The 26065-nt window shown below is 36.7% G+C and overlaps 1 protein-coding gene across 1 annotated transcript; it reads left to right on the top strand.

The window, feature by feature from the left end:
- The first annotated feature begins 7235 nt into the window (after positions 1-7235).
- kcnk1b (potassium channel, subfamily K, member 1b) lies at positions 7236-21024 on the top strand. The gene is made up of 3 exons (XM_037783065.1): positions 7236-7749; positions 13307-13702; positions 17680-21024. Exons 1-3 carry the CDS (start codon positions 7395-7397, stop codon positions 17934-17936), a joined length of 1008 nt encoding a protein of 335 aa, XP_037638993.1. The 5' UTR covers positions 7236-7394; the 3' UTR covers positions 17937-21024.
- Positions 21025-26065: the final 5041 nt, after the last annotated feature.

Genomic DNA, 26065 nt, shown 5'->3' with positions numbered 1-26065 from the left:
AGCACCCTGTCTATGGTATGATGAATGAGGATTTTCAAAAGAGTGAGTGTAACCAGCAGTGCCAGATTTATCTGCTGGGACGGGGGGCAAAATGAGCTTCTGGGCCCCTATGAATGCCCTGTTTTCTAACCTTCTGTGAATTGTATGCAGTATTCCTATGCCGTAACATTAAGGGTGTTCTGGGGGCCCCCGGTGGTCTTGTGACAGTTTTCCATTTGGTAATTCAACCTTGCTGATGCTACTTTAAAAAACATTTATGAATGTAACAATTTATGTTGCACGTTTGTACATACATATTATGTGGTGACACTGAAATGTACCTCAAATCACGTGCCAGCAGTGTAGTGAATAAAAGACATGTTTTCTATTGCAACTCATTTGATACCAGAGTAATCCAGGAATCCTAAATGAGTTTGAGTTTATTTGCATTCATGCTCACATAACAACTGAATGGAAGGAGAATTTACAATGATAAAAAATAGAAATCTATACATGATTGTACATCATAAACGATAAAAACTATACATGTATTCATACACATAGCCTATGCACCCATACATACTCATACATACACATTAGGGATGCACCGATACCGGATTGGATATCGGGTCGATACTGACTCAAATAGCTGGATCGGTATCATGAAAATGGGGTCAATCTATTCCATGTTTATATACTATATATGTTATATACTGGAATTTTAATTACTGTTTAAGTTTTCCTGTTAATTTTGAAATTTTTAACAAAGTTGTTTGTGTACGATTTATCATTTTAACAATAAATAAATATCACTAAATTTGTATCGATATATTTATTTTGTTACATTGTGTTTTTACAAAGTTAGACAACCATACACCTACACACAACCATGCATACATTTTTAAAACAACACAATAAAAAGAAAAACGAACAGAACAAACGCCAGATAATAATATTCATAATTGGAGTATGAGTTTGATTAAACAGAGCTATGATGTTGCATCTAACCCCAAATCTGCCTGTTTCAATCAAATGGGTAGGTGTCTTGGCACAAAGGGTGACTTTAGTCAATTCCCACTTTCCACTCATCCCGACACAAAAACATTATGTATAAACATTTACAGCTAAAACATTTGTTTCCGATTAATCATCAGACACATCCTGAAACCCTGGGAGCTGATGTTACCCTGATGTGATAATGCAAAGTGTCTGCCTTAACTTCTTAACTTGCCTTTAACTATACACAGAGACCCAATATTATACTGATTATACTGTACAGAACTCTGTAACCAGACACAAGAGCAGTTTCTACCCACAGGCCGTCACTCTGATGAACAGTTAAATCATTCATACACTGTCAAGACACTGTCACTGCAGTTATATATAGACTCTTACAGTCTTTAATGCACAACCTAAATGCTGTACACACAGTATATAGACACTTGATTTTGCACTATTTGTATTGTTTACACTTAAAGAACACTTGAGTTGTATATAGCCGTTTTTATTTGATTTATTTTGTAATCGTTGGTCATTGGTGCTTTTTATATAGGGCCTATATTTATATGATATTTATATATACACCTATTTTTTCACTACTTGTGTACAGTACAGTCTTGTCTATTCCTCACCTTTATGTGTCCAGCTTTGTTGTTTGTTAGAGAGATGCATAAAAAAAAGAGTCAAATTCCTTGTATGTATGTACTTAGCAAATAAAACTGATTCTGATAAAATAGTTTGTTTTAACGTAATAGTTAAAATGAGCAAATGTATGTATCATCTAGGAATAATGAAATTTAGTTAATATGTGTTATAATTTAATATTATGAGTTATTATAATAAACAACTTTAATCTTTAGTGGGTGCTGTGGCTTTGACTCTTACCTTGTGAAGACTAAAACAAACCTTTGAATAAGGGACTATAAAATACAACAATTACTGCTGGTGTTTATCTTTTTCCTAAACTTTCAGTTCACTTTCGCTATTAGTCAAGTAGCCTTACACCCACTCCAAATTCCACATAGCCTACTCATAAGCCCTCGCCGAAAGGAAACAAGGATAACACATTAAAACTGCATCTATGACGTGCAGTAGCTACACAAATCATCAGTGTAAGAAGTATTCAGAAGTAAAAGTAAAGTTAAATAAAATTAGCAATACTACAGTGAAAACATAATGTTACAAGTAAAAAAGTCTTGCACTCAAAATCTTATTTAAATAAAAGTACAAAGATATTAGAATCAAAATATACTTAAATATATTATGCAGAATATTCCTTTTCAGAATCATATATATTATATTAATGGGTTATTATTAGTGATGCATTAATGTGCACATCACTTGGTTGGGCTAATTTTAATTACTTCATATACAACTATCTTATATCTTAATACTGGTATCTGGTATTATATTTTGTATTAATAATCTAAATCTGCAAACTAGTAACTAAAGAACTCAAATTAAATAGGCAGCATAGGCGGTCGCATAGGGCGCCACCTTCTGGGGGGCGCTGGTCGCCCTCTAAAAACATAAATAATAATTTAAAAAAATTATCCAGGGGGCAGCCTTCCTCATTTTCTGCATTGAAATAACAAATGAACAAATAAAAAAAGAAAAAAAATACACTTTTCATCCCTGTAACTCTCTTTCTCACACTTTTTCATCTGCCCAGCCGCATATATTTGTTAGTAAAACTGTAAATTGTAGTGAAACTGACTAAACCCTTTTAAGCCAACAATATCAATGCACCAATTGTTTATTTATATTATAATAAATACAGTTTTTATTATTATTACTATTGAAAATAAAAATCTTAATTTTTGTCTTAAAACCATTGTGATGTCTGATGTGTGTTTTGTTTTGGTTTACAGGGCTAATGTTAGGGTTCTGGCGGGTTGAACCCTGGGGCACCAAAAGGGCTAGAGCCGGCCCTGATATTTGCCTCCAAAATGTAGGCCCTAGAGGAGTAAAGGTATAAAGTAGCATAAAATGAAAATACTCAAGTAGCCTACAAATATCTTAAAATGTACTTAATTACTTGTTAGTTACCAAACATTGACAAAAAATAGTAAATAAGTAAAACCACTTAAATAGCACCTTCTTAAACACAAGTTACAAAGTGCTTTACAAAAACATCCTTAAAACACAATACCAAGCGCAAAGTGCATAGAGTAAAAAAAATGAATACAAACAAATGGAACACACTTAAAATATGCTGCTAAATTTGTTGTGACTGACTACCCCGAACACACTAAAAAAATCCACAGGAGTAGGCATATTTCATTAATTATTCTTATTATTTATATTAAAGGGGACATTTTATAAAAAAGTGAGATTTTCATGTTTTTTTATTATAAAGCAGACTTAACTCCTATATAAATACTGTGAAAGTATCGAAACGCTCAATCCACAGGGAAATACACACAGCCCCGTATTCAGAAACTCTGCATTTGAAACAAGCTGTAGGATTTCTCTCCATTTGTGATGTCACAAATATACAATATTTAGACCCTTTACACAGTTTCAAACAAAAAAATTCTAAATGTGTCCCAGTTTATTCCTGGTTGCAGTGTATGTGAATGTCATCAACTGACAGGAAGTACACATGAACCCAAGCTTTTGCCTAGCAATGCAATCCTGTTGCAAATTCCGTCAAAATGCGCAAAAACGGAGCGTTTCAGACAGAGGGTAATACAGGCATATTCAGGCCGACAGTATGAGGAAAATAAAGTTTTTTTTTTTAACATTACAGCATGTAAACATGTTCTAGTAGAAACACAAAATACAATATGAACCTGAAAATGAGCATGATACGGAACCTTTAAGGCGTCTATCATCATGACATGCCGGTTCCTCTTGAAGCCATATAACCTGTCTCTCCTCCACACCTAGCATGCCTCTGCACACTTATACTCAGCTGATCGGGGCGTTATTCATTATTATCATTGGCTACAAAACAACAGGCGGGGCGACACACTGTCACAGCTCTTTGACTCTTTCAATGGCTTACAAGTGAAACTGAAAGAGATGTAAATAGATCAGACTACCTGCCTCACTGGCCTGGGAGGAGAGAAAAGGAAGTTCTGACGTCACACGGCCTTTGTCGCCGCCACATCACTTGCTGCCTTCACGTGTCACTTGAAGCTCGGAAATACGACAACTACATTCAGGAGCCTTAAACTAAGTGTTTTCCCCCTGAAATTAATATAAAAACGTAAATGTTAGATTAACACAAGTTTTTTAATTTTTTAATTTTTTATTTGTACATATATAAAACTGCACAAAATTAAGTCAATGAAAAACACAAACAAGAAATGTGTCAGGAGAGGTCAAGAAGCCACAGGCTTATACAAAGGACCTATAAAAACTATAACAAAAAAGGAAGAAAGATCTAAACTAACATAATTTTAAAAATACAACAAAAGTTCATCAACAACAAGAAGTACACAAAAAGCGCAGAAAAACCTAACCAAACAGTGGAAAACAATCCAATAAAAACAATGAAATACATACAAAAGAAACAGTACAGAACATTTTAAAATTTCCTTTTAAAATGTCCTAAGGATAACGAGCTCTTGATAACGTGTATTTTGGTGTTCTATATTTGTATTTGTGGCGTGGTTGTATCATTTTTTAGAAATCAGGCCCCAGTTTGCTTTTTTGCAGCCTAAGATAGCAGCAGAGAGAAAAAATTGTGATGCAAGGTTGCACATGCTTCTATTAGCCTAGTGTTGACAAACATATCGAAGTATCGGCTATCGACACATATCGACACTGAATATTTGAAACAGTTTTGATACTCATTTCCTATAGTAATGATTAGGGATGCACCAATCTGACTGTTTCAGCCCGATACCTGGGCTTTAGGTATCAGCCGATACCGAGTACTGATCCGATACCAGTATAATTAATAAGCTGTATGCATCACTGTGTGGAAGTAACTGGGATCATTCATTTATGTGTAAGGCAACATCAGGCTTGACTTAAACATTGCTTTCCTTTGTAAAAAATAAAATCCATCCATCTATCTTCAACCGCTTATCCGGGATCGGGTCGCGGGGGCAACAGCTCCAGCAGGGGACTCCAAACTTCCCTAAAAAATAAAATGTAACAAATAAATATATAGATATACATTTATTTAATTGTTCATTATCATTAAAATAATAAATCGTACATTAGCGACTTGGTAAAAGATCTTCCAAATGAACAGGAATTACAATTACAAAGTGTAAACATTTTTAATGCAGCAACAAATTGGTCAAAACTTAAACAGGAAATTAAAATTACAGTATAGAATATAGAATATAAACATAAAATTGAATTGAATAGATCGGGCCCCATTGTCACCGATATCCGATCCAGAAATTTGAATCGGCATCGACCCGATATCCGATCCAGCATCGGTTCATATACACAGGCAACAGCTGTGCTTTCGGCTCTCTCTTCTCTCCGACTGCAAGCTGACACACACACACACACACACACACTGCTATTTATGATATTTTAATATAAAAATCTAAAATGTTATACCCTCAATGTTCAAGATTCAAGATTCAAGATTCAAGAGTTTTAAGATACAAGAGTTTTATTTGCCATTTACACCTAAGTACATTGGAATTCTGAGCAGTTTACACCGAGTCAGCTTTAAGAAAAGAAAAAAGATAGAAAAGGCACAAGGTAATTACAGTACAAGTAGCACATTCAACTCAACACAATAAATAAATACATTATTAAAATATAAAGCGCCCTCAGCGTAGTCAATAAATAAACTAAACTACCCTCTGCATAGGAACGATACCCCCAGAATACAAATATACAGTATATATGCTCCATGACCATGTTCATAGAACTTGTAGCTCTCATAAAAATAAATAATTAATATATTTCAGACAATTACACAGTGGAAGGCAGCATACTGCACAGCAGTCAACTTTTCGTGTGTGGTATTGAAATATAAATATTCATCAAGGTATTGTATTGAAAATAAAATATAATATAAATAATATGATAATATAAATTTAAAGGTGTTTTTTTCCACCCCAAGACGTCACAAGTGGAGTAGCCTATCACATGGAGGATCTCAGCTTCTTAGCCTACTGTTGATATTTCCGACTGCACCCGAATAAGTAACTACACATAAGCCAAAAGATGTAGCTGTGATGTAGCTTGGTGCCAAACCATGCAGAGCTTTAAAACTTAATAATAATAATATATATTTTTTGTTAGGTGTGTTTTTTTTTTGTTTGCTTTGTTGTTTTGTTTTTTTAACACTACTCTTTCATTTTGTCATTATTATTATCATTGTTCTTTTTATTTTCTTGGTTTTGTTGTGGTTTTGAATGTTGAGGTTGTTTTCTCTAGTGTACTTGATGGGTTTGTCTGTAAGCTCATCTACTTAAAAGTTGTTTTATAGACTGTTGTAATTACAAACAGTGGATTGCATATAAAAAACAGCCTTGAAAAAAGGGAAAAAAGAAAGTATAAAAAAAAAAGAAAAGTAATATAATAATGAAATAATAAAATATCAAGGTATTGTATTGAAGTTAGAAATAAAATATAATATAAAAAATATAATAATATAAATGTAAAGAGTTTCAAGACGTCACAAGTGGAGTAGCCTATCACATGGAGGATCTCAGCTTCTTAGCCTACTGTTGATATTTTCGACTGCACCCGAATAAGTAACTACACATAAGCCAAAAGATGTAGCTGTGATGTAGCTTGGTGCCAAACCATGCAGAGCTTTAAAAGTTAATAATAATAATATATTTTATTTTGTTAGGTGTGTTTTTTTTTTGTTTGCTTTGTTATTTTGTTTTTTTAACACTACTCTTTCATTTTGTCATTATTATTATTATTGTTCTTTTTATTTTCTTGGTTTTGTTGTGGTTTTGAATGTTGAGGTTGTTTTCTCTAGTGTACTTGATGGGTTTGTCTGTAAGCTCATCTACTTAAAAGTTGGCTTATAGACTGTTTTAATTACAAACAGTGGATTGCATATAAAAAACAGCCTTGAAAAAAGGGAAAAAAGAAAGTATAAAAAAAAAGAAAAGTAATATAATAATGAAATAATAAAATATCAAGGTATTGTATTGAAGTTAGAAATAAAATATAATATAAAAAACATAATAATATAAATGTAAAGGGTTTCAAGACGTCACAAGTGGAGTAGCCTATCACATGGAGGATCTGCAGCTTCTCAGCCTACTGTTCTTCTCATCCAATGCTGATATTTCCGACTGCACCGGAACGCCTCAAGTGTCACAGCAGTGTTTCTGTTTCTCAAAGGGGGAAGAGAATATTTGAGCTTTTGTCCGCAGCAACATCCCTCTCTTTAATGGTCTATTTCTGTCATATAAAGCGAGAGGCGGTTAGTTATTAGTTTAGTGTTATATTTAGGTGATACCTCTTAAAAAATGCTCCAGTCTCTAGCCAGTAATTCGTGCGTGCGCTTGATCCAGAGTCACAGATCGACATGGTACTTTGTCTCTCTGGTCCTGGGTTATGTGCTTTATCTCGTCTTCGGCGCTGTTGTCTTCTCCTCGGTGGAGCTGCCTTATGAAGACCTGCTGCGACAGGAGCTGAGGGCCATCAAGAAACAGTTCCTGCAGGAGAATGAGTGTCTGTCCGAGGAGCGTCTGGAGAGGTTTCTGAAGAAAGCCCTGGATGCCAGTAATTATGGGGTTTCCATCCTCAACAACGCCTCTGCTAACTGGAACTGGGACTTCACCTCTGCACTGTTCTTTGCCAGCACCGTGCTGTCCACCACAGGTGAGTGTCTGGTCAGTGTAGGACAGGTGATGATGCTGCAGACCACCAGGTGCGCACTCACAATAATAATAATGCTGATGTAAAAAACATATAGACTACTATTATATCTATTAGTCTCCTCTTTTGGCAAAAACATCCTTTTGTCTGACCTGAGCCACAACTATAGGCCACACAAACCTACTGTATATGGCCTATAATGTAACTAAAGGCAGGTAGTGGAAATGTGTAATAAAGTATTTATTTATTTGCACATATTGCACATATGAAGAAAACAAAACAATAACAAAAAAAGGAAGAAAGATCTAAACTAAAGTAATTTGAAAAAATACAAAAAAAGTTAAACAACAACAAGAAGTACACAAAATGTGCAGAAAAACCAACCAACCAAACTGTGAAAACAATCCAATAAAAACAATGAAATACATACAAAAAAAACAGTACAGAAGAAAAGAAAATATATCTAAACATATCAGTGTAGGTAGGACAGACAGGTGATGATGCTGCAGACAACCAGGTGCGCACTCACAATAATGCTGATGTAAAAACATATAGCCTACTATTAAAGTCTTAAGTGGGCTCGTCTTTTGGCAAAACATCCTTTTGTCTGACCTGAGCCACAACTATAGGCCACACACACCTATATGGCCTATAATATAACTAGACTATAGGCAGGTTTGTTTCTTTGTTTATTAAGATCCCCATTAGCTTTTGCATAGCAGCAGCTATTCTTCCTGGGGTCCACATAGTTTACATGGTGAAAATTCAAAAATACACATTCACACTACTCATCATCATACACTAACATAACACATCGTAATACACGTCAACTGTAAATAAAACAATAACAACTGACAAGGTTTAAATAACAAAAACACAAAGAAAACAGAAAGGCTCCGACTGAATCTATCATGATCTGACAGATAAATATCATCATTTAACATGGAATGCCCATAAAACCCTTACACACACCCAAGAATACTTATTAATTACTGAAGTTTCTTTTTAAGTAATGCTCTTTTAGTGGGGTTTTTTAAACCATATTTAGTATTTTGCTGTGTAATATGATTTGGGAGTGAATTCCATCCTTGCATTGCTCTGTATATTGCTATACTTTGACCTGATTGGGGTTTTGGATCTTGGTAAAGTAAAACAACCTGCAGCAGCATGCTTTGTGGAATAATTGTGTGTATCTGTACTAAAGGATAGTTTTTTGTAAAAAATAAATGGAGTCTTTGTTGTTATGACGTTCTTAATGAAAACCATCAATGAATAGAGCAGTCTATTTCTTCTAATGGAAATGTGTAATAAGGTAGGGTAAATTAACAAATGATTGCCATTTTGATGATAATAATAATAGTAATAATAATCTTTATTTGCATAGCACCTTTCTAAACATAGTTTCAAAGTGCTTGCACAGATACAATGAAATACAGACAAAATAAAAACAACAATAAAAGAACACAACATAACAAGACCAAATAATGAGAAAACTAAAAACCTGTAACAATAAACAATATCAAAACAATAAGTTACTACACATATGCCAAAAGAGGACAATATAAGGTGTGGGAAAAGGTGCACCAAGCTGTTGCCTTACGGAGTTATAAAAAAGCCTTTTTATAAGCTGTTTTTTTAAAAAAGAGATTTAAAATACGCATTGCAATACTACTTATCCCAGTATTTAAACCAGGCCCTAAAGCTGGTTATATTTATAGCTGGTTATTCAGGTACAGAAGCTATGTGTTTTCTATATCTTGCATTTATGTTGGCACAGTGAACACTGCCATGCAGTCAGTAGCCTACATAACATTACTGCAAATGAACAGCCCCTCTTACAAAAATACACAGTATATTGCTGTATTCCAGACAGAAGCGGGGTTGTATACAGTGTGAGGGGACAGGAGCACACAAATCTTGTGAGACATGTGTCAGCAACATCATTTACCTTTTCCTCCCAAGCGATCACATGTGTAGCCTACATAATATCACTATAAATGAACAGCCCTTTTTTGCAAAAATACACAGTTTATTGCTGTTTCCTAGACAGAAGCGGGGTTATCTAGAGTGTGAAGCAAACAAAACTTGAGACAGTGTCAACATCATAATTTCCCTTTTTACCCCTTAGCAGTCACATGTTAATAGTAAGGCAAATCCTTTAACAAATAGTTCTGTGTTTTTTCTCTTAGGGCATTTTGTAGTTTTGCACGACACTGCAGAGAGTTTTTTTTTTTCTGTTATCTAGCATTGCTGAGACAAACTTGGCTTGTCAGTGAGGATGCCTGGAGAACTTTAGTCTGACCACATGGCAGCAGCTATCTCTGAAGTTTCAACATACCCGATTGTGCTGATACCATGTACAGCTTCCTGTATAAGGCTCAACAGAAGTCTGTTGATGGCTAAACAGAGACTTGACAGGCGTGTAGATCAGATAGAGCTCTAACTCCGTGTGACAGTTTTTGCTTTTTTTTTGTCTCAAACGTTTTGCTTTTATTAGTCACAATGGCACTTTCAGAATGAGTTTGATCCTCATTGTTTCTACCAGTCATGATACATCAAACACCTGCTGTTGATTGTTGTTAGATATTTTCTATTAAACAGGCGCCCTCCCTTGGAAATGATTAAATGCATAAATACAGTTTCAAATCAATAAGTACAAAATTAAACAATAACCCTGGTGACCCCCTTGACTTTATCATTGTTATTACTGTTATCTCGTTATTATAATTGTTTTTATTAATTAGATTTATTACATTAATTATGTTCCTTGCTCAGTTATTTATTTCGTTATTTCCTTCCCTATGCTCTCCCTTAGTTAACTACCTTTATTACTTATTTATTTATCATTTTTCCTCCTCTCTCCATAAATCCACCTTATAGACTCCACCCCATAACACATGCTCGAATGCACATGCAAATGCACACATGCATGCACGCACATATACACAGACACACACACCAGCATCACTTGTTTCTCACATCTCATGGCAAAATTGTGTTAACTGGCCTGTATTCACTGTTCTTGTCGTCCTCTTGTTGTTTTGTTAATGTATCGTCTTTTGTCTTGCAATAAAAAAACTATTCTATTACCTTTGTTACTCAGCAGTTACGACTGACTAGTTACAAGATACAGTACCAGAAACCATGATGGAATTAATTCTCAAAACAGGAAAAAGGAACAGGAACCAATACGAAGCTGTTCTTTGATCTTATTCTCAATGGTTGCATTTCATTCAACCGATTCAATACCAAGCACAAGCTACAGTTTCCTCATTTGCACACTCTTGTTAGTGGCCCATAGTATTTTTAACACTCTTGTTAGTGGTCCATAGTATTTTTAACACTCTTGTTAGTGGTCCATAGTATTTTTAACACTCTTGTTAGTGGTCCATAGTATTTTTAACACTCTTGTTAGTGGTCCATAGTATTTTTAACACTCTTGTTAGTGGTCCATAGTATTTTTAACACTCTTGTTAGTGGCCCATAGTATTTTTAACACTCTTGTTAGTGGCCCATAGTATTTTTAACACTCTTGTTAGTGGTCCATAGTATTTTTAACACTCTTGTTAGTGGCCCATAGTATTTTTAACACTCTTGTTAGGTCCACTTCACAAGAACATGTTAGGTTTTTACAGCCTCCTTCACATTAACATGACATAACTTCCAGACTGTCCCAGTAGTGGTGTAAGAAAATATAAATAAATACAGAATATCACGATATTATGTTAATACTGTATTGATTCTCAAAAACATTTTATCAATATTAAATTAATAGTTCACATGCAAAGATTTACTCAGTCAGACTTTATGTCATTTGCAAAGAGATGCACCCTCTCAGTGTATGTGTCCTCTCAAAGTAGTGCTGTGATGTTGGGTGTTACAGGGGCTGTGATGAATGCAAATGCAGATCCCACTCTTCTGACTGCATACAAGTTATTTTCCTCAGATTTTATGCATATGGTGGTGTGCTCTTTTAACTATGACAGTGTTACTAAAATTAGATTTAAAAAAATGCAATATATCGCCTTACTTACAGTATCGCAGCCCTATAATCATTCCTCTACCTGCCTGTAATTGCTTTAATTGAGCCTGCACCTTTTTTTAAAACACATTACCTCTCACATTCATGTACTATTACTGTCCTCAGACAACACCCGTGCATTCTTTGAGATGTTGACAATGTGCACACAGTCCGATCATACTTGTCATAACTCTATCTGCTTTCTCTATGCAGTTTCCTGATACCTGTCTCGATGTTTGCATTGCAAAAGCACAGCGATTAGTCTGTTGTTGTTGCGCTGAATTACTTATTACAACACAACACATACTGTGCCTGCATACTGAAAAGATCACTGTCGTGTCCTGCCTGTTTCAAAACAAGCCCCCTCATAGTTTCCCATACAATACACTCATAAAGGCACCCAATGTTTTTTTCAAGCCTGAGTTATTCTGTAATATCAAGACTGTCGTGGGTTAAGATGGTCGCGCCATTGATGAGGTTTTTACAGCAATAGCTCCTTCACATGAACAGGACATAACTTCAAGACTGTTGCCAGTAATCTTCCTCTGCCTGCCCGCAAATGCGTTAATTGAGCCTGCACCTTTTTATTGTCTGTTCCTCTGTTTGTCTAGGCCTCTTACAGTAAACTTAACTAGTCACTCTGTCGGTTCCTATTGTTTTATTCCACAGTGAAACTGTTAAAGAGGATGTTGCTTTAAAAGGGCACGTGTGCTCAGGAACCGACACTGTATAAAATAAAATTTAAATAAGCCAGAAACAGGCTGATTTCCAAAACTTGTTGGGTGAGACTAGATCACTAGTAGTGTTGATATAATGATTAAGTGGGAAAAGGCAAATAATAGAACAGCTAGAACAGTCTGGTAAGTTCAGAAAAATACATCGCTTTACTGTAGGGCTGGGCAATACATCGATATTATATCGATATCGTGATATGAGACTAGATATCGTTTTAGATTTTGAATATCGTAATATGGCATAAGTGTTGTCTTTTCCTGGTTTTGAAGGCTGCATTACAGTAAAGTGATGTCATTTCCTGAACACAAGGCTGTTCTAGTGTTGTCATGATACTGGAATTTCTAACTCCAATATAATACCATGAAAAATTCCGATATTCGATGCCACTAGGAAAACTTGACACAACATGGAGGGCATAAAATTGTTGATTTTTATTGTGTCAACTCGCTGTCAGAGAGAAGAGAGAGCAGCTGGTACTCATGTATCAATACTGTGAAAAATGAGTATTGAAACTGTCTCAATGTGTAAATATATTTTGTGAGAGCACCAATAGTCAACCCTACAATATCATTGCAATATCGATATTGAGGTATAAGGTCAAAAATTATCGTGATATTTGATTTTTCTCCATATCGCCTAGTCCTACTTTACTGTAATGCAGCCTTTAAAACCAGGAAAAGACAACACTTAAGCCATATTACGATAAGCAAAATCAAAGACTATGTCTAGTCTCATATCACAATATTGATATAATAGCCCTAGGTTTACACATATTCATTTTCTGTCCCGTTTGTTTTCCTACAGGATATGGTCACACAGCACCTCTGTCAGATGGCGGGAAAGCCTTCTGCATCATCTACTCAGTGATCGGCATCCCCTTCACCCTCCTCTTCCTCACCGCCGTGGTGCAAAGGATCATGGTGTTCAGCACGCGGAGGCCGATCATGTACGTCTCCAGGCGCTGGGGCCTGTCCAAGCCACTGGTGGCCATCGTTCATGCCTCTCTGCTCACCACGTTGGCCGTCTCTTGCTTCTTCCTCATCCCCGCCGCCATCTTCTCAGCGCTGGAGGAGAACTGGAATTTCCTGGAGTCCTTCTACTTCTGCTTCATTTCCCTCAGCACCATCGGCCTGGGTGACTACGTACCCGGAGAGGCCATGAATCAGAAGTTCAGGGCGCTCTACAAAGTTGGCATCACCGGTGAGTGCTGATGGTTCTTCGTATTTGAAGCTATTTCCATGGCAAGGTGGTGGCAGCTGTCAAATTAATACCACTTACTATGCATTTTCATCCTTACTAAGGTGTTTGTAATGGTACTATGAAGGGTTGTCGATTAATCGATTAGTTGTTTGGTCTTTAAAATGTCAGCAAAAGGTGAAAAATGTCAGTCAATGTTTCCCAAAGCCCAAGATGACGTCCTCAAATGTCTTGTTTTGTCCACAACTCAAATATATTCAGTTTACTGTCACAGAAGAGTAAAGAAACCAGAAAATATTCACATTTAAGAAGCTTGAATCAGAGATCTTGTACTTTTTTCTCTTAAAAAATGATTCAAACTGATTTATTGATTATCAAAATAGTTTGCGATTAATTTAATAGTTGATAACTAATAGTTTAATTGTTGCAGCTCTACTATGTGAATCATTGTAAACAGCATATGTCATTGTCAAATCAATCATACTGCATATGCTGTGAGTCAAAATATATTACTGGCACACAGCAGTGTCATTGTTAGTGTCTGAGTTTCAGGATCAGATTTCTCATGAACTCCAACGCTTCCTGTTGAAAAGAGGATATTACTGATTGCTTTGTTCTCACTGGAAGAACAGAAAGCTATCCAGCTTCCAATTAATTTGCGCAACACTATGTAACATGTTAAATAGTCCAAATGTCTCAGAATAAATTAGGGCTGCACAATTAATCAAAATTTTATTGAAATTGCAATATGGCCTGCTGCAATTTTTTTGGTAAAGGTGAAATGTGTCAAAATATCATTTTTATTTAAATACTGTTGTGCTGCAGAGATGTCCTGGCCCACACATCATATTCTACAGGTTTTTCAATGAAAATGAGAATAATGACGTAACAATGATCATACCCTCTAATATCACAAATCATATCGTAATTGCAATATCAATCAAAATAATCACAATTAGATATATTTTCAATATTGTGCAGCCCTAGAATAAATGTTGTAATGATTCCCTGATGTGAGAATATCACATATGGCATGTGTAAAACGTGTTTTATGATGGTGAACTTTGATCTACCTGGGTGTGACACGATCAGCTCGGTCTACTTTTTGACCCGTTTACGTATGTTAAAATATGTGTTATATAATGTGCAATATTTCATAAACACATGCTTAAAGATTACAAATACACAGATGGAATTCAGATATACTTCCTCCTAAGACCATTTTTTTGTATTTTCATAAACCGATTGATTTGTTCATGTTCATCAGTTTCAGATCTAGCTTGTATTATACGTATATGGCAGTGGTTTGACTTAAAACAACACTAATATCAGTTATTGCACTTTACAGCTTTAGGTTATAGACAAAAGGAGATGTGATATATAGTTTTAACTGACAGATAAAGTAGGAATTAAAAATATTGCTATTGATATACTACTGATTTTAAAATAGGCCGCTATTACAAAACAAAATAGAAAAAATTTGAAATTAACTGCTGCAGCATATTGACATGAGAGATTAAAAATAACCTGTCCTACTCACACACTGAAACATAGAAGTTGTTACTACAGGAAGCATATATATTCTGCAAGAGAACTTTTCACTGCAAACTTTTAAACAATGCATAGCTCATTAAAAAAAGGTTCAGTTGCAATATCTATATATTTCTGAGCTGCTGTATGCTGCTGACGGAGCAACATTTTGACACGCTTTTTGCTCTTTTCATTCTTTTTAAAGGCCTTTTACATAATCAGGTAACACAACATAGTGCAGTGCAGGGGAAAAATTGAGCCATGGTCTAATGGAGAGCAGCACTGAGGCATTGATTGGATTTTCTGGATGATTTTTGCAGCTTCCTGTCAGCAGCGCTGTCACAGCTAATAGTGACTAGGATTTAAAAAAAAGTCACATTTAATTTGAACCCATGCACTCTTGACAAGCTGTGGGTGTGCATGAATGTAGAACGCTACTCCAGTGAACCGGGATCTGCATGTGTGTGTGTGGGTGTGTGGTACGCACCAGCCAGAGACGTCATTCAGTAGGAACAGAGTGTCAGTCTGTAGGAGGAGAGAGGGCTGTGACAGAATGGATTTGTGTGCACAAATAACACCGGACACATTTGTACAGCTTCCTCTGTGAAGAGTAACATGTCAGTATCGGAAGTGACGCTATCTGCAGTAACATTTGGAGTAGAGCTTCAACGATTAATTGATTAGATGTCAACTATTAAATTAATCAGCAACTACTTTGATAATCGATTAATCCGTTTCAGTAATTTTTAATGAAAACAAGTCAAAATTCTCTGATACCAGCTTCTTAAATGTGAATATTTTCTGGTTTCTTTACTCCTCTATGACAGTAAACTGAATATCTTTGAGATGTGGACAAAACAAGACATTTGAGGACGTCATCTTGGGCTTTGGGAAACACACTCATCAGAAACACTGATGACATTTCTCACCATTTTCTGACATTTTATGGTCCAAGCAACTCGATTAATCGAGAAAATAATCGAAAGATTTATCGACAATGAAAGTAATCGTTAGTTGCAGCCCTAATTTGGAGCATTGAAACAGAAGAGCAAGACACAGTCTGCCACAAATGATGAACAAGGGCTGCTCCCTCTTGGTCGTTTTGGTCTTAGTCGACTAGGATTTCTTTAGTGGATTAGTCGTTTTTTAATGCTTTTTCATGCTGAATGACTTATTTCCAAGAAACTTATAAGCACATCTCTGGTAAACACAAGATTTAAAGTGGAGCTTTTGTGTGATTCTTGGTGGAGAAACTCAGTTTTACAGACCTGTTGATTAAATCAACTAATCGATCAGTCGTTGTGTGTTAGTCGACTTAGAGTTTCTTTGGTCGAGGACAGCCCTATAATGAACAAATCATGTGGTGTGCCGAAGTCTTCACATTTTTATTTGTCTTGATTTAGCCAGTACCTTTGATGATAGTCACTGTTAGGGCTGGGCAACATGACGATATATATCATCAAAACGGTATATAAAGGTCTATTATATATATTTTTTCTATACCATTTCTATCAAATAGACTAGGCCTATATTTATTTATTCTTCCTCTATAATTTCACTTTGAATGACCAGAATACATGCTATATCGTGATATATATCGTTATCAGGATATGAAATGGTTTATATCGTGATATAAAGATATGAAGATTTTGGCCATATCGCCCAGCCCTGGTCACTGCTTTTGTGATTTGCATAAGAGGTACAGCACAACACTATTCTGTGTACATACAGTACAGTAAAGTTTGTTCTGCCTCCTTGAGTCCAAACAAAATGGATTTCAAATGTATTATAAACCGTTGCTAATTCAGGCACAACATACTCGTCAACATGCTACTGATAGTGCTGCAATACTCCTACTATTTATGTTAGTAGTAGTATAAATGGCAATAGTGCCTATACAGTAGTTGTACTACGGTTTATAAAGGTCAAACACTGGTCTAAACACACCTTGAGGTTGCGAGGGAGTTTCAGGGGGATTTTTCATGTTAATATCCAGATGGTTTGCTTGTATCACATGAGAGTCAATCAGTGAAGGACTTTCCTGCAGGTGCTGAACAATAAACATTTACATGTAGATGGGAATTTCCAGCATTGTCTGAAACTGTTTTGTCCTCCTATCTCACCATTCAACAAGACACACAACACATGGTTAGCTAGCCACTGCCCTCTTGTGTCAGTGCATATAAACAACAGGATTTGGGACAACAGTGAATTACTTGTTTTTCCAATAGAATGACTTTAAAAAATCATAAAATAGTACAAAAATACATCAGGTAAAAGTCTACAGTAATAAAAAAACAAGATTCAATTGTATATATTGTTTGAAGTCATGCAAAAAACTTAAATTTAGAGGAATATTAAAGTGGTGTCTTGTCAGCGTGGATATTTATTAGGTAAATTACTCATATTTCTTGTTATCCCTTTCCTTACGTGTGTGTTTGTCTCATCAGTCTACCTGCTCCTGGGTCTGATCGTCATGCTGGTGGTGCTGGAGACCCTCTGCGAGCTGCAGCAGCTGAAGCAGCTGAGGAAGATGTTCTACCTGAAGAAGGATAAGCCGCAGGACCGCCTCGCCATCCTGGAGCACGACCACCTGTCCTTCAATACTGTGTCCAACAGAGCCACAGCTTACACGGAGGGCAAACCCCATCCATTTGTTAGCGTTTCTTCTCTGGCCTCTCCCAATGATGATCCCATGATCCAGTAAAACATCGACAGAGCAGTCGTCTATTGAAGGATGAAAATAAGAAGCAAGGGGTTAATGCACGCTTGACTATACGTAGATAGAATGAGTAGATTATAAATCTCAGCTGTAGGTATTTTGCAAAGCTCAGCCCTGCAAACTTTAGTAGCAAAACTAGTTGAGACTATTCCGGTCAAGCAAACAACCTCCTTTATCAAACCACAATATAATTACAATATAGTGCTATGAAGGATACATTAAATTTATGCACATTAATAAGGGAGAAACATTAACAGTGACTATAAAGACATAGTCTGCCTTCTGTTGTATTTATGGCTCACAGGAGAAAAGCTCATTTATGAGCTGTGCTATTTATTGCATATTTAGGAACACTTTAGAAAAGTAATTGGTCTCTTAAATCTAGCTGAAATATAGGACAATTCTCTGTAGTCTGTCACAAAATAGAACATAAACATGTACGTATCTTATAAATAGAGATGCTTGACAGGTATGTGGAATGTACATAATCAGGTAGATGTTTTAAGTATGTGTAGTATAGCGCCATCTAGAATCAACACACCTATTAAAGATGAGCCAAACAAAACATTAGAACATTAGAACAACTCATGTCATCATTTGAGTTCAGAATTTTTGATGCCGGAGACAGCTGTGAGCCGGAGGCATTATGTTTTCGGGTTATCCGTCTGTCCGTCCATCCGTTTCTCATGAAAACGATATTTCAAGAAGTCCTGGAGGAAATTTCTTCAAATTTGGCACAAACGTCCGCTTGAACTCAAGGATGAATTAATTAGATTTTAGTGGTCAAAGGTCACTGTGACCTCACAAAACACTTTTTCGGCCATAACTCAAGAATTCATGTGCTAATTATGACAATTTCACACAGATGTCTAACAGGATAAAACGATGAAGTGATGACATTTTGGACAGACATGGATGTAAGCTGCAACTTGACTGGTTGGAGGTTAATTTACAAATTTAGTTAATGTACCATGATGTGCTTTTTTGGCAGTGCTTGTTGCAAACTAATCAAAGTTTGTTAGTGGGTAAGTTCTCACATGCTTAATTGGATTCTTTTCAGTTTGATTGGCTCCTATTGATTTTTGAGTTTTTGAAAGTGTCAAGAGAGCTTGCCGTCGATCCTAAACAAAGCATCTGAAAAAATAGACAATACATTTTATGAACAATAAATAGTCTGAGCTCAGATGAATATATTTTTAAAAATCGCCAAGAAGAAACCATTTACTCTGCATATAAGAACGTAGTTACAGTGTGTGTTCTGTAGCACTTTTGGCTCATCTTTATGGAGGTGTAACTGTTCTCTTCAGACTTCACGTCGCACATTTCATAGTGAGGGATAGTATTTGTCTGCAGGTGTGTATATTTTCTCAACATGTTGCAGCGCTATTTCAAAAGTTGTCCACGTGTGATGATAAGCACTATAATTTATTGATTTGTCTTAATGTGTGCTGGACTGATTGAAAAGGGAAGCAGAGGCTAGCGTAACTTAAAAAGGGAACCACAGTGCTGCGTTGCATTTTACTGTCAATAAAGGGAGCTCAAGTTTGCACATGTGCTGGAGCCGGGCAGTAATACAGGAAAAAAATCTCAGAAAAAAAAGGGACATGGTTCCAAAGATTTCATCTGTAAAAACAGGGGATATTTTTAATGGAGGAGTAATTGTACTTTTGATGTGGATGATCTGTAAAGGCTCAATAATTGCTCTTAGTGAGAAAAGGGCACGATTTTGAACAGAAACTATTTTGCTGTATTTAAATCATTTGAATGTAGAAATGTATATTTTTGACACGAGGAAGGTTTACAACATTTTAGTAGTAATTAATGAAAGTGATTCTGTACCAAAAACGGTGCATTAGGGAAACTTGAAAGTATAAATTCAACAGGAGTGCAGCTAAAATATCCCGGTTCTGATTATCTACCACATCAGTTTCTAATCTCCTCATCAAGGATAACTTTCCATAATTGGAATTTAAACCAGTGGATATACACTTGCACATTTGTATGACATTGACATTGCACTCCTCTGAGTATTTTTAAAAGAATATTTGTATCTGGAGAAAAAAATATGTAACAGAAGCACTTAATTTCATGCCTTTATCCGCCCTGTTATACTCTGTTTGGCACAAATAGACACCCACACGTACAGTGTAGCATACTGCTGCAAAGCAGACTCATTTGTTGTTTTTTAGTACATTCAATAGAAAGACATGCATTTGTTATGAATTTTAACTATGTCTCAGTCTCTGTGTGGAGCTGAAGTTCTGACCTCATCTTTCTCTGCTACATCTCCACATCAAGACACAGTCGCAGCCTTTTATGAAGTCTTGAATGTAACGTTTTTTATATGCCGTTTCCTCTGGTGAGATTCGAGGCTGCTCTCTTTCTGGCTCTGTTAGTTTAGTGGTGACAAGTTGATTTGAAACGGTGTGTACAGGAGAGCTGTGGCAAGGTGTCACGACCGCTTGCAAAATTAGCTTTGAGTGTGTCATCTTCTGAGTTACTCGCTGATCTTTGATATTGTATTTTATAGATCAGCGGGATTGTGGTTGCCTTTGTGTAAACTGTGAACCGTTGAAACTACTCATACTGTCTGCTGAGAAAAAGGAGAACTTGAATTTTACCAAGCTGGGGTTTCTCTTTTACTGTAAGATGTTTCACTGTTTTGTAGATACATTAAATAGATTGATGTCAAGGCTTTTTACCCTTCAGCGTTACTGTTTCCGGCAGTGTTCGTCACGCACATGCAGTTTGTCTTGAGGGTGATGACTGTCAGGTAAAGTAGTTCTGTTCGGGGAGTAAACATTGTGTCAAGGATTACATATGAAAGCACACTGACATTATTTATTCATGCTGACAATGTTTGGAAAATTTGGAAACCCAAATTTCTGTACACATCTCTTCAGTTGTTGTGGTGCATACTGTAGATTCATATACACAGGTGACTATTGCAACATTGTGATACAGGATTGCCATGGAGCACCGAGGATTTCTGTAAAATTCATTTTAGCATACGAAGTGAATCCATGAACTGTAAAATGTGTCTTAAATAAAGTGTTAGTTTGTTATTACTTAATCTGACTTTTGTGTTAATTATCATTTTATTCTGACTGTATTATCCACAGCTACTACTGTGCACAATGCTCAACGCCAATCGAAACTAGCCGATCCAGTAGTAGGTCATTCAACGTTCAAGATTTGTCATTTGCTAATTCCAGCAAAGCAGTCTTTGGCAATGAAAATCTTTGGTCTCAGGTTCCTTCAACAATGCTCATAATGTACATGTATAAAAGAGCAAATCACACAAGTAAAAGTAAAAGCAAAATGATAATATAGGGCATAAATTAGTGCAGTTAAAATACACGGCTTAAATATAAACAAAAGTAAATATCAAATAGTAATGTAAATGTGAATTTGTGGAAGACAGCATTTCAGATGGGAAACCTGAATGTAAACAGGATGTAGTATGCATATGCATGATGAGAAGCAATGAATGTGATTATCTGTTGGGTCTTGAGTAGTAAAAGAAAGATTGTTGGTTAATTGTTACTTTAAATCACTATTTCAGTCATTCGTCTCATCTCTGAATATGAGATGAAGGTGTGGACTCCATCATTGTCTCCATCAAAGAAGAGCAGTGATTGAAGTTGGAGTTGAACAAGAGGCTGACAGATAGTAATTAACAGGAAATGCTTTCTTGTGTGAGCATAAGAAGCAATGATTTGCACATCAGACTCATTGTATGTGGCACTGCATAAAAGAAAGGGACATTGTTAGTTGTTGAAGGACACTGATTTATGATGAGCTGTGAAGACCAACAAAGCAGAAGTGCCTTTGGTATTACTCTACAATATCTGGCACACAAAAATACAAATTAAAAAATGGAACAAAATGAAAAATGTAGGCGTATTCAGTCTGAATTGTCAGATTCCTGTTTCCACCTACATTCATCCCAGTACTACAGAATATATTGTATTTTATTGCCATTCTATTGCATATGTCTCTGATGACAGTGCATTTAATTGGGTGTGTTTGGATGCTGAAAGACAATACTTTTGTTTTATAAAACAGCAGCTGTAATTCTTGAGCCGACATCCATGTTATCAAGTTGAACTATCTGAATAAAGATGAGGGGAAGGCAGCTCCTGGCAAGATATTTATTGGATGCATGTTATGAGAAAACTATTACCTGTGGGCGCATAGTAATAGAAAATAACTGCAGAGGATGTCAGCCAGTTGGAGTACAAATCTGCCATATTAAGAATCAGCACTGAATAGCAAATGTATCTCTTCATTTACATAATATCATTGTTAAAAAAGAAAAACTGATCAGAATACTTGCTTTGAAGTACGTAGTCTGCTTGAATTTGTATTGTGCACTGTGCATTTCTGGAAGTTAAATTTTAGATAAACCTACAACAGAACAGGCTCAAAACACAAAACACATAAGAACTGAGAGCCGCATGCGACTGCTTCCCAACCCTCATTCAATTTGTGCACTGCAAATAAATCCGGTGAGCCCTGCTTACAGAAACAGGGACATGGTACAATAGTAAGTGTTCAGCATAAAACTGCACCTTTCTATATAAAAAACTAAATATTCACTTCACACAGCCCTGCTTCTGTACAAAACAAACTGTAAGCTCCATCAAAAACATAGTATAATTAAATCAGCTGGCCCTCATTCCATTAAAGATACATAGACAACCATCACATTCACAATGCATAGAAAATAACTTGTGCATGTGCTACATCAGAATAACATAATACAGTATTATTTGGAAAGGCTCAAGAAATAATGAGTAAAATAATGGTGATAATGCAACAGCAACATAACAGCGCATTTATTGTATTAAGAGGGTTAGTCCACGCACTTAAACACACTTATCATTCATGCTCTTATGATTTATTCATAGAAGTGGTTTCAAGCCTCTGTACCTTTGTATTATTTCTTTTAAATGCACCTTTTTCAGGTTTAAATTATATAATATGAACATAAGCAAACACAGTAAACAGTAGATATAAAAATGCAGCTATATCATTCATTGCCTGCAGGTGGCAGTGGTAAATTGTTACAGTAATTACTTGATTTCCTTGTAGTTGGTGACCGTTGACTGTATATAAAGATGGATGGCATGACAGCGAAAATAAATAAATGAACCCAAAGCATTTGGATCACAACCTGGTGGCTGGCTGCAGTCATAGACTGTTTATAAGAAATGGACGTAGTCACCGTGACGTCAATCATTGGTTTGTGGACTGCCGTTTTGAACCCTCGAGTTCGTCATTTTGGCCGTCGCCATCTTGGTTTTTCGCAACCGGAAGTGACACGAGAGGATGGAGCTAAGTACAACTGAACAACATTTTCAGGCCACAAAAGTTTTAATTAACTTTCATGAACTGAAAACACTGTGAAAAGGTTAAAGTTGTAAGATGAAAACGCGGACAACTCCCAGACTGGACAACGCTGTGGTAGTGACCTGTCAATCACAAGATAGCCACGCCCTAAATCATACCCTGCTTTATGGTCTATTTGACTCTAAATGGGACCATAGTTTACTAAAGTAACATCATGTTGTATTGACGAAGACTTGAAACTAGCGATTGAGACCATAAACTCATGTTTACAATTTTTACTGAGATAATAAATCAAGTGAGAAGTAGGCTCATTTTCTCATAGACTTCTATACAATCTGACTTCTTTTTGCAACCAGAGTAGTCGCCCCCTACTGGCTATTAGAAAGAATGCAAGTTTAAGGCACTTCAGCATTGGCTTCTCTTGTCAGACCCATGAGGTAGCCCGCTGTTTGTATTGAGCTAACCGGCACTTCGAGCTAGACAGGCCCGGGAGGAGAGCGACTCAGCCACGGCAGCTCATGTTTTTGTTCCCGCAGTCCGAAGGTAGTCTATCCGGTCCAAACACCCGTATGTTTTTTTTGTTGTTTTTTTTACAAATTTTGTATCGTTTTTGCATGTGTGATCAGCTGCTGCTCTTACTTTCCTTTGCAGCAGGTGGCGCAGGTTGACATGTGTAGAACTGGTCTGACAATGACCATACAGTGCCCCCAACAGTGTGGGTGCACTAGCAAAGTCTGTACTTATAGCAAAATTAAATTGCAATTGCTGACTCCAGAGACTTAGCTTTGGCACCTGGCCATGAAGCACACCTACGCTTGGGGACATCACATCTTCTATGCCCCAACCTTTCCCTCCTTTATTTGCATTCAATTTGTTCCCACATGCAAACACGTATGTACAGTACAACTCTCAGTAGACGCCGCCAGGCTGTCAGTCAGGAGTGTATCAGGGCAGAACAGGTCTATCCCCTGAAGACCTATCTCTACACACTACCGGACTCAAATGTACCCGCAGGTCCTTCTCATTAATATTGCTATTTGATCTTTTTTGCGTCATTCATATGCACACAGGAAACTACCTGAGCCTCAGCTGTGGAGATAAAAAGAATTCGGCCTCACGTTTTAATCCTGCAACCAGAATGACTTTCATGTCCATGCTGAAAGTGAGGAATGCATCATTAGACTGAATATAAAGCGATTCTTTAAGGAATCAGGATATGCCTTTAGTTGCATACAAATAATACATGTGCATCAGAATCCACTCCAGCAAAGCCCAAGAGTAACACGCACTGCAGCAAAAATGTATGGTGCTTGACATTTCATCATTTTACAACAAGTGCATTGTTGCAACTCTGGCTCCTCATATGCTAGTGGTCCAGGGACTCAGGGGTCAACCAGGACAGGGGGGTGGAGGGTTGGGCTGAACCGAGTGAGGCGATGACTGGCATCTACCCTATAGCACCACTTTCTGGTGGTGGAGCAACTCTATTTATATCCTGACACACACACACTGGGACTATGGGAATGCAGGAGGCCTCAAGCGCAAACATTCCCCACTGCCAACGCTGTAACTGCTCTCTTTTGCAACTGCAAACACGATGCTTTCATTGCACTGGAGTAAAGGGAGTGTTGGTTCTATTTTCCAAATGATTTGCTTTTATCAATGTACCCCAAGAAATAACTAAATGTGGAAGTGTGCATTTGAGGTTGTGGTAGCGCACAACAGTCCTTTTTTCTTGGCATAAAAAGCATGTATAGATATGTTCAGACATGCACCAGCAGACACATAGCAGGACATACACACTGCCCCAGTTCACTCTGTCTTGAATGTATAAGAGGCGAGACAAACTGACAGGACCCGAAGAAGGGAATAGAGAAGAGAAGGAGGGGCGAATGGAGGCTGCAGCCATGGTCACTCTCTCTCTTGCACCCACTGCAGTGAAACCTCCATCGCTGCAGTGTGTGATGTTTAGAGAACATCAGAACTCACAGTTGGCTCCCCTCATGTGGTATATTTATACACATTTATTAGGTGCTGAATAAGCACCCGATCCAATAAATAGGCGTTATCAAGCCCTATAGATGTGGGTCATTAAGGGCCTACTACGCCTACTGTGTTGTAACAGTGAAAGTGAAACTTAAAAGCAACATGTAAAACTGAATGAAACATCACGTTTCGAACAGAAACAAAAAGGCTTCTTTAGGTTTAGGCAACAAAACTACAACTTATTTAGGTTTAGGCAAAAAACAACAACTTCTTTAGATTCAGGCAACAATTCTAAAACTTCTTTACGTTTACGCAACACAACTACAACTTCTTTAGGTTTAGGCAACAAAACTACAACTTCTCAAGGTTTAGGAAACAAAACTACAACTTTGTTAGGTTTAGGCAACGAAAAACACTAGTTAAATTTAAGGGAAAACATTGAGTTTTGGGTTAAAATAACTACAAAAACAACTACACATTGTTGGTTTCACACAGGATGCGAACTCTGGGCTCCTAGATTAAAGTCCTGTGTTTTATGTCCCATCCATCATTCCTGACCTCTGACCCCTTATGGAGTTTCACACTATCAGTACTACAGCGCCTGACTTCCGCCTCTGCTCCTGTCATAATTACTACGGTCACTAGAGGTTACTGTTGTATTCTTTTATACCTTCTTTCGGTGATCTACCATGTGAATAGATGATATAACCTACTAGTGGGCGTAGTAGGCCCCTATTGACTCACATCTATGGGGCTTAAAGCGACTGATAACG

Source organism: Sebastes umbrosus, chromosome 10, assembly GCF_015220745.1.
Source record: "Sebastes umbrosus isolate fSebUmb1 chromosome 10, fSebUmb1.pri, whole genome shotgun sequence".
Lineage (NCBI taxonomy): Eukaryota > Metazoa > Chordata > Actinopteri > Perciformes > Sebastidae > Sebastes > Sebastes umbrosus.
Note: the sequence above shows the minus strand (reverse complement) of the source record. Positions and strands in the feature narration are given on the sequence as shown.